The sequence below is a fragment of the Zonotrichia leucophrys genome, chromosome 8 (genome assembly GCF_028769735.1).
Source record: "Zonotrichia leucophrys gambelii isolate GWCS_2022_RI chromosome 8, RI_Zleu_2.0, whole genome shotgun sequence".
NCBI lineage: Eukaryota > Metazoa > Chordata > Aves > Passeriformes > Passerellidae > Zonotrichia > Zonotrichia leucophrys.
Genome location: NC_088178.1, coordinates 11,322,752 through 11,334,981, shown reverse-complemented (window position 1 = coordinate 11,334,981; position 12,230 = coordinate 11,322,752). Strand labels below are relative to the sequence as shown.

Below are 12,230 nucleotides of genomic sequence, written 5' to 3'. Positions count from 1 at the left end.
TCTCTTTGTTTTGACTTTTGTTCTTGGGGTTTTGGGCAGGACAGGTCTTCTTGTCTTGGGAGACCAAGCAGGATGAATGCATGGGCTTGAATTTGTATTGTGAAACTGGGCACTGCTCTTCCTCAGTAATTACCTTGATTGTTCATCTGCAACTTGAGAACTGTCACTGGTGAGGCTGAAGTCATTAAAACCAGAGTAGCAGTTAAAGCTGATATAGATGTGGTCCTTACCCTGTTGAGGGTGATAACAGTAGTCACATAGGATTTGCTACATACTGGGCTGGTTAGTTGAAGTGTCAAAAACCATGTGGGAAATAGTGCAATGACATTTAATTTGAAAGATATTCTAGTCCAGTGCACTTAAAGGAAAAGTTAGTCCATAAATGACTAAATCATAGCTGATGGTGTGGGAGCTGGTGCAGAAGATTTGTCATTACTCCTGCTGCCAACAGTCTAAATCACTAGTATTGGTGGCGGGACCAAAGTAAATCTATCTTTGCTATTTTTTCCAATAGGAGCTGGCTTAACAGATTCCTTTGAAGTGCTTTTACTGGAATTATTCTTATTTTACGCTTCCCATGGGGACTGTGTTGTTCGTTTAATCCTGGAGGGCTTTTTCAACTTAAATGCTTCTGTGGTTCTACAGTAGTATGTCCTGTGATCCATGCTGAGCTACAGGACCAAAGGCCCACAAGTGGCGCCGAAGTAGGCCAACAGCAAAAGGTGGTGCTGTGCTCAAGGACAATAATACTCTATTAATAAAGTGCGGAGAGTTCTGAGAGCCATGCCCGGTCCGCGTTGTGCCTGGGACGGGCGGGACAGGCTCGCCGTGCCCGGGCGGTGGCGCGGCCCGGCGGAAGGGGCGGGGCGGCCGCAGCGGGCACGGACCGGGATCCGCGGTATCTGCGCCGCACGGACGGCCCGGCCGGGAGCCTCCGAGGGGCGGGCACGGACCGGGATCCGCGGGATCTGCGCCGCATGGGCAGCCCGGCCAGGAGCTTCGGAGGGGCGGCCCCTGCGAGTTTGCTTCGCCTGCCGGAAACTCGGGGCTGCTCGGGGGTTCTGTGGGGAGCCGCCGGAAGGGACAGGGCCACTGCTGTGCTGCCCTGTGACAGCCTTTGGCAGCTGCCGCCGCCGCAGCTCGGCGTGCCGCAGGTCCGGACGCGGCCCAGGTGTGTTGGATGGCGGCACCGCTCAGGCCGTGCCCAGCACAGACAGGGTGACCCGAGTCCCGGGCTGGCCGGGACAGCGGTGGGGCTGCGCAGAGACGCTCCGCTCCCAGCTTCTCTGCAGTGCAGTCAGTGTTGCGCTCTTCCACATGGCTTCTTAGTTTTTCCGAGTTTCGAAATTATTTTGAAGCTAGAGCCATCAGAGTGCCGTGAAGATTTCAACATCTACATTCTCTTATTATTGCTTGTACTGAAGGCAGAGCAGCCATAAACCTGTTTCAGAGAAAGGAAAATCTACATTGAATCTTTAAGCACTAGACTTTGGAGCTGGTTGGGTCAAGATACATTATTCTTACTATTTTGTGTCATTTACTACTGTGCATATTTACTGCTGTAAGTAAAACTTGCCAATCTAATAAATGGCTTTCCTCATCAGAGAAGATGGAATTTTCTTAGCTCGTTTTCTCTTAATGTATGTTCTTTCTATCAGGGCCAGAAAGCATTCCTTCATGAAAATGGAAGCACGCAGAATAACTGCTTGTGGTTGAAACTTAATCTGTATACTTTACTTAAGATCTACTAGTAAATAATTGTATTAAAGCTATTTTGTTCACAAGCAGAAAAGCCAGCTAAATATACCAAATGCTTAATTCTAAACAACACTACCTGCTTCTGAAGAGCAGTGACAGCTGATAGTAGTAGGCTCTGGAAGGCTGGTTCTACATTTTATAAACTATATTTTGTGCCTAAATTTGCTCCAAAGAGGGCTCCACTACCTGAGAGATACAGATCATCCTTTCCTTGAAGCAGAAATGAGGGCAGTTTTGTAGAAATCATGTAAAATTTTATATCTATGTCTGGCGAAGTGTATCACAGCAAGTTAGGGTTTTCAGCAGTGCATTCCCAAGTGTGTATTAAATCAGGAAAAGCACGGGTTTCCTTTGTGTAGCAAACCTGAGGGTGCCTGTGTTCACGTTTAAACCTTCACTGAGGTGTTTGGTTTCCCTTGTGACAGGAATCTCTCTTTGCTCTGTTGCTGTAAGATAACTTTTTAAAATAATAGATACTTACAGGAAAGTAACAAGATTCTGTATTTTGTTTTAAGGGAAGTATTAGTTCAGCCATTTGTTTGCAGTTCTTGTAGGACTTCTTTGGATCTCGGACTCTCTAAATCAACTTCCGAACTGGAAGAGTGCAGTATAACGCTCTCAGTAGAGTAATGTAAACCTTGATAGTTGTTTAGTTTCTGGTTTGTTACCTGTTGTATCTCTCTAGGTGAGGAAAAGGAGAGGCAATTTTGATATAAGGATCATTATCTTTGTTTATCCCTAAGTAAATACAAATAGGATATGAGTTGGGAAATGCAGTTCCTAGCGTAGCTCATCAGAAGGAAATGTAGCTTCAAGCCTCTGGAAAGCTCCTGCAGAACTCTGTACCTGAGCACTCAGAAGGAGAATTCTTGGTTATGGAGCTTCACAGCACTTCTAAAATCTGCATGTCATTGCCCACGTTCTTAAAAGGAGAATATCTCCACACAAATCCTGCAGGTGTGCAAAGATAAGACATTTAGCATTTCTGGGTTTCACTATAATTAATGATTTCTGTATCTGAGAGATCTTCCATATTTCAGGCTGTTGTTTGAATGAGAGATGTCATGCATATCATGAATGACAGACTCACATATGTTAAACCTCCAAAATATCTGGGGTTTCATAACAAATCATGGTAAGAAATATGCTGCCTCTGCAAGGTCTTATCCAAATATGTTCAAGTTGTAGCAACACCATTTGGAAAAAAAAAAAGATGTCTCTTAATGATAAATAGGAATGTAAAATAACATACATTAAAATTATAAATAAAATGTCAATTTCAGTCTATATAAGTATTCCTTTACCCTTTGGGGTAGTTTTTGGCTTTATACTAATAAAACCACAACTTTTGCATTCTGGAGGCAGCCTGCATTAGGCAACATCTGAATGTTAGGTGCATGAAAACAAAGTTACTATTAGTATGGGAATTTGATATAGTTTGGATAAGATCCAGTTCTCATACAAAATAACAGGTAAATAAATATGGTGCCAGAGATGGGTGTTTACCTTTAAACTTGTGTTTTCTAATGTATACTTACCCTCTTACAGGAACATTGGCAGTTAGTAAGAAGAGCCCAGCTGATCACAGAGCACTGGATGGGGATCTATTTTCTGCTGTTAGTTGTAGGGCTTTGTTGGGGGCAGTACAACCCCAACACTGTCCCAAAGAGAACCTCTATTGTGCATCTCTTTGAATGGCGCTGGCAGGACATTGCTGAGGAGTGTGAACGCTACTTAGCTCCTAATGGATTTGGCGGAGTTCAGGTATGTCTGCTCCTATCAGTAGGTAGTGAAATTGCTGCACAGATGATAATTTGTTTTTCACAGAAAATGTTCAATTCGTCAAAGGACAGGTACTGAACAAGAAAAATAGAAATTGGCAGTGGAAGTAGTAAATGCTGACAAATATATTCTTCAACTATCTTTGAGTAAGCATGAATTTATTTCATTGCTCCAAAGTGCATGTTTTGCAGTCTGTGCTATTACATTTAGGTGAATTAGAATTGCACATCACTTGCTAAATCTTTTTTTTTTTTTACTGCTGTGAAGAGTAACCTATGTTTATCTGCTTGATATTTTTTAAATCAAGGAAAGCTCTTAAGAGTTAGATGAATGTAAAATGAAACTATGACTGAACAAAGGGCTTCCAAAGCGAACAAAAAAGTGCTGAAGGCGTTAAATAATTAAGTACAAAAGGCTGCTGATTGTGTTCACCCAAGCTGGCAGGTATCTCTCTGTGTATCACAGTAAGTCACTAAGAGACCCTTCTTTGCAGGAGCCTGGTGTGAGCGGGCGGGAGTGCACCGAACACAGGTTCTGGTGAAGGTGTCCCTGTGTGAGTCAGTTCTGTCTGAACAACAGAGACGTGTTCCTGTGGAACCAGAACTGCCACTTGGGTGGGGTAGCATGACAGGAGAGCAGCCACTTATTAAAGTGTTCCTGTTTGCCTGTCAGATTGCTCAGGAAAAATTGGTGCAAAGGCTGCCTGTCTCTTGTAGCCCAAGAGATTGCAAGCTGGCTTGAGTGAGAACTCTCTCATCATTTTCAAATAATCATCTTGTCTTTGCAACCTTTTTTCCAGGCACACAGACCAGATGGAATTAAAACAGATTTCTCATACCCTGGCCCGTGCCTATTTATCATGTTAATTCATTCTGTGGCAGGGTCTCAGAAGTTTTTTTCAGATGGTGACTTGCTGAGCTGGTCAGGAAGGTGTGGCGGCTAAGAGGCTGAAGGGGTTTTTCTGAGAAATGGTTGGATCAGGTTGTTGTACCCAGAGGCTTGAAGGTAGCAGCAAAAGCTTATTGCCTAAAAATTATCCTGAAAAGTCTGTAAAAGGAAGAGGTGTAACTCACCTGGAAACATACAAGAATTAGGTCAAGCATGCGTTCATCCAAAGCATTACAAAAATGGGAAGTTGGATCAGTTTTAAAGGCAGGATGTTATGTCAGTTGTTATGCAGTCACTTCCTTCCTCTGCTGACCTAATTCTTCAATTTCAGATGCTTCTTTTTGAAGCTTGAAGTCACAAAGAAAATTAGGCCTCTCTGTTCATGGGCCTAATTTTATACTGGCTTTCTGAGGCCAGGCCTCAGTCTTTTGTTTCCAGCCTACTACAGTGTAAGCAGAGGATTCTGAGGATCCAAGTGTTCTCTAAAAATGTTCTTTCTCTGAAAATACTGGGCAAATAAATTCACCATTTTCAGTATCCTGTTACCAAGTGCCATTGTTTTACTGACAGATTTCACCTCCAAATGAAAATGTTATCATTACTGACCCCCAGCAACCATGGTGGGAAAGATACCAGCCTGTCAGCTACAAGCTGTGCACAAGGTCTGGAAATGAAACTGAATTTAGAGACATGGTGACCCGGTGCAACAATGTTGGAGTAAGTACTTTTAAAAACCTCCTGGTGTTTACAATGCAAGGATATAGCCAAGTAGTGATTCTACCATTTAAAAAAATGGATGTAGTGTTACTTGCCTGTCTGCTGAGCTGCATGTTTTATCACCTTTGTTGTATGCTAATAAAAAAAATGGAATAAAATATTGGCTGAAGCAAGCAAGCAGAAGCAGGAGGATAGGGCAGGAGGTATGGTAGAGAGAACATTAATTAGTGGTGCTGTGGGAAGTAGCATTTTCAAATTGTTACATGGATACTGTTCTCTAGGTGCACATTTATGTGGATGCAGTAATCAACCATATGTGTGGAGCCAATGCTGGGGCTGGTGACCATGCCACTTGTGGAAGCTATTTCAATGCAAAGACTGAAGATTTCCCAGCTGTGCCCTATTCTGGCTGGGACTTTAATGATCATAAATGTAAATCTAGAAGTGGAAACATTGAGGATTATCATGATATATCTCAGGTAAACCTACAGCTGTGGTTTTCTTGTGCATCTGTTCCTGTGCTGTGATTTCTTTGCTCTCATTTACAGTGAGACATTTTTTAAAAGAAATTTTTAAAAGCCTTATGAAAAGCCATCCAAATTGATAACAGAGGTTAGTGTTGTTATTAGGAACACCACTTCTTAAGGGGATAGCTGTACTTGAGTCAATGGCTCAATTTCAGATTCAGACAATGTGTTTAGGTAATTAATAAAGACAATTTAAAGCTCATAAAATCTATTTAGTGATAAAAAAGGTAAAGTTATTATTTGCCTTTTATTGTAATTTGGAAGTTTTCCATGGTCTCAATTTCAGAAGAGAGGGGTAAACTCAATTTCTTATTGCAGCTTCTGTGTAGATGACTTTGCAAAGTAAAGAAATGCACGGGGAACAAAGGCTACTGAAGGTTTTACTTGGCATTGTAATATAGGCCAAGAACATTCAAAAGGTGTGTAGAACAGTACCTGAAGTTTATTAGGTGAGAAGGGTTTGATTTCAGGTGCGGGACTGCCGCCTGGTCAGCCTGCTGGACCTGGCCCTGGACAGGGAGCACGTGCGCTCCAGGGTTGCCGCATACCTGAACCGGCTCATCGGCCTGGGCGTCGCGGGCTTCCGCATCGACGCTGCCAAGCACATGTGGCCTGCCGACGTCAAGGCCATTTTAGACAAGCTGGAAGATCTAAATACTCAATGGTTTCCTGCAGGAACTAAACCTTTCATTTACCAAGAGGTAATCTTTATTTTTTTTTTAATATTACTTCACAAACACTTCTTGCAGGCCTGGGTACAGACTCAGTCACACATGGCAATGCTTTGCATGGGCTGAGCTCAAGCAGATTTGCAGAAATCATCCTCAATTACATCCTCAATTATAATCTACAAATATGTAATCTGTCCATAAATGGTAATTGATGTGCAAAATGCCCCTTGGTTTGGACCTACTGGAATTAGGTAACCTGGAAATTTTTATTGAGGTGAAATTTACTGCATTGTAGTTAGTGTAAAAATTCTATTGGTTTAAAAAAAGATACCATTTCCTGAATTTTAAATCCTGGATAATAAATTGCAACAGAAGACATAAGTATTGATTATGGGCTGAAAGTTTATTTTCCAATGGTATAACAAGTATTGTTTGATATTCTGAATTTGTGTTTTACATTTGAATGAAGAATTGAACAAGCAGGTGAGTGTTGGTTTCAGTCAGCAGAAGATAAACTTGCTGCACATATTTTATTAAATTAATATCTTGCCTGCAAAGTCTAGGCAAAGTGAAACATTCTTTAGCTCCATAGTGAAAGGATGCAGCCCAACTGCTGGAAGCAGAGGCGTTGGTGACCATACTGAATATAAAGGAAGTACAGCCCAAGCCTTAATCATGGGTAAGTGATCAGCTGGAGTAAGGAGATACAGGATAGAGATGAAAACAAGGTTCACAAGCTGGGCTGAGCTAAAAGGAGAAAATAGCCTTACATATGATTTTGCAAGAAAGCCAAATAACCAATAGCAAACTTGACACAATAATTAGCTCAAGTACTGTCCCCTTCCTTAAAGCAGTGTCTAAATCAGTGTATTTGTTTGGGTTTTGAGAAGAAAGACATGTTCTATCTTGCTTGTACCAGGTGATTGACTTGGGTGGAGAGCCCATCAAAGGCAGCGAGTACTTTGGAAATGGCCGAGTGACAGAATTCAAGTACGGTGCCAAACTGGGGACAGTGATCCGCAAGTGGGATGGAGAAAAGATGGCCTACTTAAAGTAAGGAGGGAGGTGCTGCAACTTATCCAGGATTCATTGGATACACCAATTGACAGGGTAGCTTCAAGTCTGTGTTTTTGTTTAGGAACTGGGGAGAAGGCTGGGGCTTTGTGCCTTCTGACAGAGCCCTGGTCTTTGTGGACAATCACGACAACCAGAGAGGACACGGGGCTGGTGGAGCTTCTATTCTGACCTTCTGGGATGCCAGGTGAGGGATTGCTCTTGTGTGGGTGATGCTTCTTGCTTTTGCTTGTTTGCCTGTGTGTTCTCTGGCAGGTACCACGTCTCATTCCTTGTTTGTCCACCAAACAGGCTCTATAAAATGGCAGTTGGTTTCATGCTTGCCCATCCGTATGGAGTCACACGTGTGATGTCAAGTTTTCACTGGCCAAGATATTTTCAAAATGGAAAGGTGAGCTGTAATTAATTAAATAATTAATTTAAATTAATTTAATTAAATTAGTGCTGAAGATTCATCCATGGTGATTAAGGGTGAGAGCAGGGCCAGAGAAGTAGTTCACTGCATTTCAGGTTGTTGAGAGATTTCCCTGTCCCGGGCTGGATGTAGGTGGTGGAACTTTGATGCTCCCTCTAGCTTTGTTCACCACAGGGACTCTCTGCATTGTGAGTCAGAAGATATGAATCTTTTTTTTTTAAATTAAAAAAGCCTTTCTTTTTAATGACAGGACGTCAATGACTGGTATGGGCCCCCAAGTAACTCAGATGGCTCCACAAAGACCGTTACAATCAATCCAGACACGACCTGTGGCAACGACTGGGTTTGTGAACATCGCTGGCGTCAGATCAGGTAGGGCACTGGGGAGAAACAAGAAGTAAAAGCAGTTGCTTTTGCTTCCTGCTCCATGTGGCTTTAGAGGTGTTGCAGGTGCAGTGGCAGACATGGCTTGTGTTTTCAGGAACATGGTCATCTTCCGTAACGTGGTGGATGGTGAGCCTTTCTCCAACTGGTGGGACAATGGCAGCAATCAAGTGGCTTTTGGCCGTGGTAATAAAGGCTTCATCATCTTCAATAATGATGATTGGTGAGTAAGAGGGAAATAAATTATAATTTATTATGCTTATAAGAAAATTATTATGTGTTAAACATGTATTTTAAAAATCTAGTTACTAGTGAAACCTTTTAAGGTGTTGCTGGCTTGAATGGATATTTCTAATGGATTATTATTGACAGTTGCTGACAATTTGAACATGGCATTTTCCATAGGCACTCTTTGCAGTTTAGACCTTGTAGTGTGGTATTTCTATTTCCCAGTTCTGAAGCTGGCTGTGTCACTGGGCCTGGTCAACTAGCAAAGTCTAAATTTATAGAAGTGAGGGAACTGGTAAACTCAGGAATATGTTCTAAATGTGACAGTTTTAAAAACTGTCCTGGAACCGTTTATGCGAGAATGAGTTGACAAGAGAACAGGAGTGTGTCGGGGCTGCAATAAGTAGCTGTAGCTTGTGGTGATGAGCAATTTGAAGCATGTAGTTATTGAATAGATTCTGTGGTGTCCAGCAAAGTGCTGGAGGGTAATTCCAGAATTACTTAACATCTGAGGTTTCCAGTATGATTTGAAGAGCATTTTAGAGTCCTCATAATGCTTACTGCACTTTATTCTTTTCCAAAGGTCCTTGAATGTATCTCTGCAAACCGGTCTGCCTGCTGGCACTTACTGTGATGTCATTTCTGGGCAAAAGGAAGATGACTTGTGTACAGCAGTTGAAGTTCACGTTGCTGCTGATGGCATGGCTAATTTCCTAATTGGGAATGAAGACCAAGACCCATTCATTGCCATTCATGTTGATGCTAAATTGTAACCAGCTGTGTTGTGCACGTGCTCTTCCTTCTCCTCTGTATCTTTGTTAACAGCAAACAGATGTGCAGAATGCCCTGGCTCTCAGGACTGCATGAACCGAGACAGAGCAAAGTGTGTTAGCTGTAATACTGATGAGATAGTGAGCAGAGGTGGGAACTGGTGGTGCCGTGCACATCTGGGAGTGATGCTATACATCTGCGTGCATTTGTAAGCGTACTTTATTCAGTTAAGGTACTAATAAAAAATGGAAGGAGAAGATTGACATCATTAAATTTAAAATCATGGTGTTCTGTGCAGAAGTAGAAATGCAGTTGTCTTTAGGGGCAAGCAGGGTTGCTATAATTGACAGGATATCCAAAAACCAAGAGAAGACCCCTTTGTGCTGAAACATGGCACAATTCAAATTGATTTTCTATTCTTTGTATTCTCTTGGAGTATTGTTTTATTGTTAGTATTACTCAAGTTTATTCACGGAGGATTGTCGCTAAGACAGTGATCTTTTAAGTCAGTTCCAAATGAAGACCTGAAATCATTTCATGAAGAAAAGTCAAAGGTCTTTCTTTTTAGAAGGAGGAAATTGTAGGAGATACAAGAAAGGACTTGGAAAACAGTTTCAAATTCAGTTATATGTCAGGCAGCTCATCTGCACTATCATTTGCATTTGATTTTGGGTTTTGTTCCTTGAATCTGATGAATCATTGATCACTTAAAATGAGGTGAAACAGTTCATAGTAGGGACTGGGCAATGACACCAGAGAAACATTAGATATGAGAACGTGTCCCCTCCTATTTGCCAGTGGGATTCACCTGGTGAAGACCCCATACCTCTTGTGTGATAAATCTGTTACTGATTAAATATTGACCTGGTTTTTGGTAGCTGGAGTACCATGGAGGTGCTCCTGTGAGAAGCTGCTGGAAGCTTCCACTATTTCCAGCAGAGCCAGTCCCTGATGGCTCTGAAGATGGTCAGTCATGCTGCTGTCCAAAACCAGGCCAACGAGAGAGGTTGGTTATGCCTCTGTGCTAACATATTTAAGAAGAAAATCAAAGCAAAGTCACACATTTTTTCTTCTAGTCAGAAAAGAGGGGGAGGTGAGAACAGACCTTGGACACACCAAGGTCAATGCAGAAGGAGGGGGAGGAGGTGCTCCAGGTGCCAGAGCCAAGATTCCTCTGCAGGCCTCATGGTGATGACCATGGTGAGGCAGCTGTGCCCATGGGGATCCAGGGGATGCAGAGATCCACTCACAGCCCATGGAGGAGGTGCCCACGCTGGAGCAAGTGCATGCCTGGAGGAGGCTGGGATCCAGTGGAAGACCCTGTGGAGAGAGGGGGCCCCTGCTTCCAGGCTGAAGCAGCCTGTCTGGAGGACTGCACCCTGTGGGAAGAGAGACCCAGGTGCAGCAGTTTGGGAGGCTGTGTGCCCATGAGAAGGCCTCAGGCTGCAGCAGGTGAGGTTTGGCTGCTGCAATTGAGAGCGGACCCATGCCAGGGCAGTTCATGGAGAAATGTCTCCTGTGGGAGGGATCCCATAACCTCACAGGGGGAGGACTCCTCTCCCTGAGCAGCAGAAGAGAATCTTGGTGATGAACTGACCAAAATCCCCATGCCCTGTCTCCCTGCACTGTCAGTGGGAAGGAGGAGTGCTGGAATGAAACAGTGTTTTAAGGGCTTATTTTACTTCTCATTATCCCCCTCTGATTCTGTTTGTAATAAAATCACTTTGCAACCTTAAGTTGAACCCGTTTTGCCCTTAAATGTTTTCTTCCAGTCCTTATCTCACTCACAAGCCCTTTGTCAATTTTTTTCCCTCTCCACTGCCATGATGTGGCAGGGGTGAACAAGCAGCTCTCATTGGTGCCTGGTGTTGGGCCAGTATAAAACCATGACAGTTCCTCATACCCTGGTCTGAACTCAGTCTAATTCTGAGAGCAAGACACCTCTGAATGCTGGCAAACTCATTCATTCTCGTAATGCTGTTAGATTTCCAGTCATCTTTCAATCGGCTCCCACCCCTTTTACCTTCAGAGGGCCTGTGTGTTATGTTTTGGTGCAGGGATTGAGAGACACAGACCATGCTATGCAAGCAAAAATATTTATTGCAATAGTTCACCAGTATTTATAGGTCTCTAAGTTCCATACAAAATATTCCACTCGGACCCCTTTGCTGGTGACAGAATGATAACCGAGAAGATTGTGTTACTCAGGGAATAGGGGCAATGTCCTTGTTACTTTCTTTGGCCAGAGCAGTCAGAGTGACCAGACAGGATGTCTTAACTCTTGTCCTTGCCTCTTATCCTTGGGAGTTTATCTCACTCAGGGCCAAGAGGATGGTGGCACTACCCAGTTCAGCTTCTGCAGCTGTCTGATTTTCCACATCTCCCTGTTTTTTTATTTTTTATGTAAAGGGTTTGTGTACCCTGATGTTAAAACAGTTTGCACCTATAAGGCTATTATCTTATTAAGAATATTACCGGTTATCTGCTGGATACAGGGTAAGATACATGGAATACAGATCACAATAAAAAAAAAACTTATGAAATACAATCATGTCACTGACAGAGAGACTCATGTAGGAGAACAAAAGGATAATGTCGAATTGGGAAGTGGAAACAAATGGCTACTGTTCTAAAGTTCATGTGGTTGGAGTTCAGGGGTTGTGCTGTTTAGGCAAGAGGAATGTTAACATTATTGAAACTGAATTGATCTTAATAGCACTTAACAGAGCTTAAAATAACAGACCTTAAATTGAATAACTTAAATTTAACTTTGTTTAAGCTTAGCAACACAAACTTGACAGAAATTAATTTGAACAAAAATTAATCCTAACAAAAATTAACTTAATGGTACTTAACCTTAACAGCATCTTAATTTGGCAGAACTTAAGTGCAACAGAACTTCAAACTAACAGAAGGTAAACCTAACATCACTTAAATTCAACAGAACTGATTTTTCCCATTACTTAAACTGTACCATATTGAAACACAACAGATTTGAAAATTATTATCACTTAA

General features: G+C 42.4%; 1 protein-coding gene across 2 annotated transcripts; it reads left to right on the top strand.

Annotated features, from left to right (window-relative positions):
- The first annotated feature begins 148 nt into the window (after positions 1 to 148).
- LOC135451240 (pancreatic alpha-amylase-like) lies at positions 149 to 9,517 on the top strand. Of its 2 annotated transcripts, XM_064720233.1 has the most exons (11): positions 149 to 1,171; positions 3,307 to 3,522; positions 4,999 to 5,145; positions 5,427 to 5,624; positions 6,143 to 6,373; positions 7,263 to 7,396; positions 7,482 to 7,604; positions 7,709 to 7,808; positions 8,083 to 8,204; positions 8,314 to 8,439; positions 9,028 to 9,516. In XM_064720233.1, the coding sequence occupies exons 2-11, from the start codon at positions 3,355 to 3,357 to the stop codon at positions 9,215 to 9,217; spliced, it is 1,539 nt and encodes a 512-aa protein (XP_064576303.1). In that variant the 5' UTR covers positions 149 to 1,171; positions 3,307 to 3,354; the 3' UTR covers positions 9,218 to 9,516. The 2 variants fall into 2 exon arrangements, with proteins under 2 accessions (XP_064576303.1, XP_064576305.1); XM_064720235.1 differs by lacking the exon at positions 149 to 1,171 and having other exon boundaries at positions 3,310 to 3,522; positions 9,028 to 9,517.
- The last annotated feature ends 2,713 nt before the right edge of the window (positions 9,518 to 12,230 follow it).